The 2,622-nt window shown below is 38.5% G+C and overlaps 1 protein-coding gene across 1 annotated transcript; it reads right to left on the bottom strand.

Moving 5' to 3' along the window:
* LOC134469014 (galectin-3-like) lies at positions 1–2,099 on the bottom strand. The gene is made up of 4 exons (XM_063223001.1): positions 2,013–2,099; positions 1,797–1,885; positions 540–696; positions 1–339 (listed from the first exon to the last, which is right to left on the bottom strand). Exons 1-4 carry the CDS (start codon positions 2,013–2,015, stop codon positions 187–189), a joined length of 402 nt encoding a protein of 133 aa, XP_063079071.1. The 5' UTR covers positions 2,016–2,099; the 3' UTR covers positions 1–186.
* Between the last annotated feature and the right edge of the window lie 523 nt (positions 2,100–2,622).

The raw sequence follows: 2,622 nt of genomic DNA, 5'->3' as shown, positions 1-2,622 counted from the left end.
TAACAATACCAATGTATTTATTTTTTTACTGATTATTTTCAGATGTTACATGTTTCTCCATCACACATGTACAGTGTCTTTAATCAGAAATTCTATCGAGGGACAACTTTGAGACCTATGAGTGCTAACTGACACAGGACTTCCAGGTGTGTCCCCTCCCCCCATGGTGACTAAAAAGTGACCAACCTAATGGGTAGGTTTCACATTGAAGCCCTGGAGGATAAGGTCGCAATTTAACAACACCATCTCTGTCTTGTAGATTTTCTTCTTGTTTGGGATGGTAGTCTCTTTGCCATTAATTATGGCAACGAAGTTGTGCTCAGTGTAGTCCACTCGGACCTATCAGAAAGAAGCACAATCATTAATGCTGTCATAGCATATGTTATTAACAGGTTTATACTTCTGTATAGTTTATCTAATACGTGTAAATGAGTAATGAGTGTATGTTAGTACTGGTTTACACACACACACAACCTATACATCTCTAGATCCCACAGATACATTATGACACTTGGCTTACAAGCAGCTCTCTCACTTACCTCAAACCTGCCACCCTCAACAAAGGGGTTGGCCTTCACGATTTCTTTGCCCCAGTTGCAATCCTCTCTGGTGTTAAAGACCAGCTCATTCTTCTCGAAGCGCACCTCCATGTAGAATGCCAAATCGTTCATGTTTTTGCCCAGTCCCAATGTAATGCTGAATGACACAGGACACAGTTAGGACAAGAATATGCTTGCTGTCTGACTTCACTTATGCATATAACCGAGGCACATGCACATAATATGCATTCACATGCATATTCTGCAGCAACCATGTCTCTACCTTTATAGCCACAATTGCTACATTTAAATGATACATTTATTTCAGAATAAACTCACTTTTATTCTGAATAAAGCTTAATTTCCCTCTGAAAACATCGTGTAAACACTTCACAATTCGGAATGAAATGAAAGATCAAAGTAAACTCAATAGAACTATTTAATTCGGAATTATTAATTCGGAATTTAAAACGTCATGTAGGGCCCAAAAATAAGATTAGCCAATGATAACTCAGGAGTGGCCACAATCTAGTGCCATTACTCTTATGACCACAAAGATGCCTCAGGAGTGGACCCAATGTCATTATTAAGGCAGAAACACATACATACATAGTAGTGTCATACGAGACAGAATTGGCATTAAATGTTTCTTAATGGCTTGTTGAGGGCATAAATACTCCAACTGTATAGATGTATCTATCAGGTCAACCGTCAGATTCAATTCAAACTGTGTCACAGGTGACAGGGCTAGAAAGAATCATGGCAACTTTGTAACTTATAGTTTCTTTCAACCTTAAAGTGCATTCTCCTGTACTTCCTGTCGTTCTCTGAATATGACAGTGCAAGTTACCTCCAAGCTAGCAATTAACATTGAGTCCTATCATGAGACCAGTTGGCTGCTAATTGGTCTGATATACTCAATGTTAACTGCTTAGAGGTCAAATTTGCACTGCCATAAAAGGTAAAACTCAATCATGAATCTGAAATGCTTATGTTGGACGCCTCGATTACACTAATGATCTGTTTGCATTCTTGACAACATACAACTCATACAACTCCTTAAATAATAATCATAATATGCCCCTGTGGAATGAAGTGGTGTTCTCTATTCGTACGAAATGTTTGCAAACGCAGCATCACACAGCATTGTACATTAGGCTACTGCAACTCTGTTTTTTGAAGTATTGGAGAAATAATTAGTCATATAAATAGAAAGATGCTCATGTCATTCCTACCTACGTACAAATGACTACTTACTACTTGGCTTTGGCAGGGATGATTCCTGACACCTCTAGGGTTTGGTCTGGTGTCAGAGGAGTCATAGCGGTCAAGTTGATAGTCTGACCCTAGGGGGGAAAAGCACATTAAATTTTAAGTAAATATCACTGCATGCTCTATTGCCGTTTTACAAAACTCTCAAAACTCAAATTCTTGAAAAATGATAAGTAGGCCTATAAAAGAGTTGAAACTCACCATGATGCTGGTGGTTGGGTTTGGAGCAGGTAGTCTTCTGGAGTGCAGCGATGCTCAGGAGTGTGTTTGAGGGGAATGAGTGATGTGTTTTATACTCTGTGAGCTACCCTTCCTAGAGGAGGAGATGTGATGAAATATGTCTACTGACATCATCATGTGCGATGAAATACTGTATGTCTCTACACCATCATGTGATGAAATATGTATTGCTACAGTGGTTCCCAAACTTTGACTGCAAGGGCCTTGCACTCGTACAGTCACTGCGCTGACTGGAAGCTGTCAGCTGTAGCACTAGTCTGGTATTAAGTTCAAATAAATTCTCTTTTCTCTATGTAACAATCTCCAACAGTACTCTGGGACAGTGAATATTTATGCTTTAGTAATATAGATCTATTTGTGAACAAATAGCAAACAAACAAACAACATTCAGTTGATGCTGGTGTATGCCTACTTGTAGCCTATTTCTATGTACAAGCAGATGTTCTACTATGCTCTCGGCATAGATTATGTCATATTATACTGTATATAAATGTATTAGGTTCATTATGTCTAACTGTTGACCTTAAACACTTTAGGTTTTCTTTTGCCTTAAGACATGTAAAAGTTTTAA

This window comes from Engraulis encrasicolus, chromosome 18 (genome assembly GCF_034702125.1).
Source record: "Engraulis encrasicolus isolate BLACKSEA-1 chromosome 18, IST_EnEncr_1.0, whole genome shotgun sequence".
NCBI classification, from domain to species: Eukaryota; Metazoa; Chordata; class Actinopteri; order Clupeiformes; family Engraulidae; genus Engraulis; species Engraulis encrasicolus.
The sequence above is the reverse complement of the archived record's forward strand: the minus strand, read 5'-3'. Positions and strand labels throughout refer to the sequence as shown.

Coding starts and splice junctions, on each gene's coding strand:
- LOC134469014 (XM_063223001.1), bottom strand. Junction 697..1,796: donor ATCCCTGCCAAAGCCAAGTA/GTAAGTAGTCAT, acceptor TGTGTCATTCAG/CATTACATTGGGACTGGGCA. Junction 340..539: donor TTGAGGGTGGCAGGTTTGAG/GTAAGTGAGAGA, acceptor TCTTTCTGATAG/GTCCGAGTGGACTACACTGA.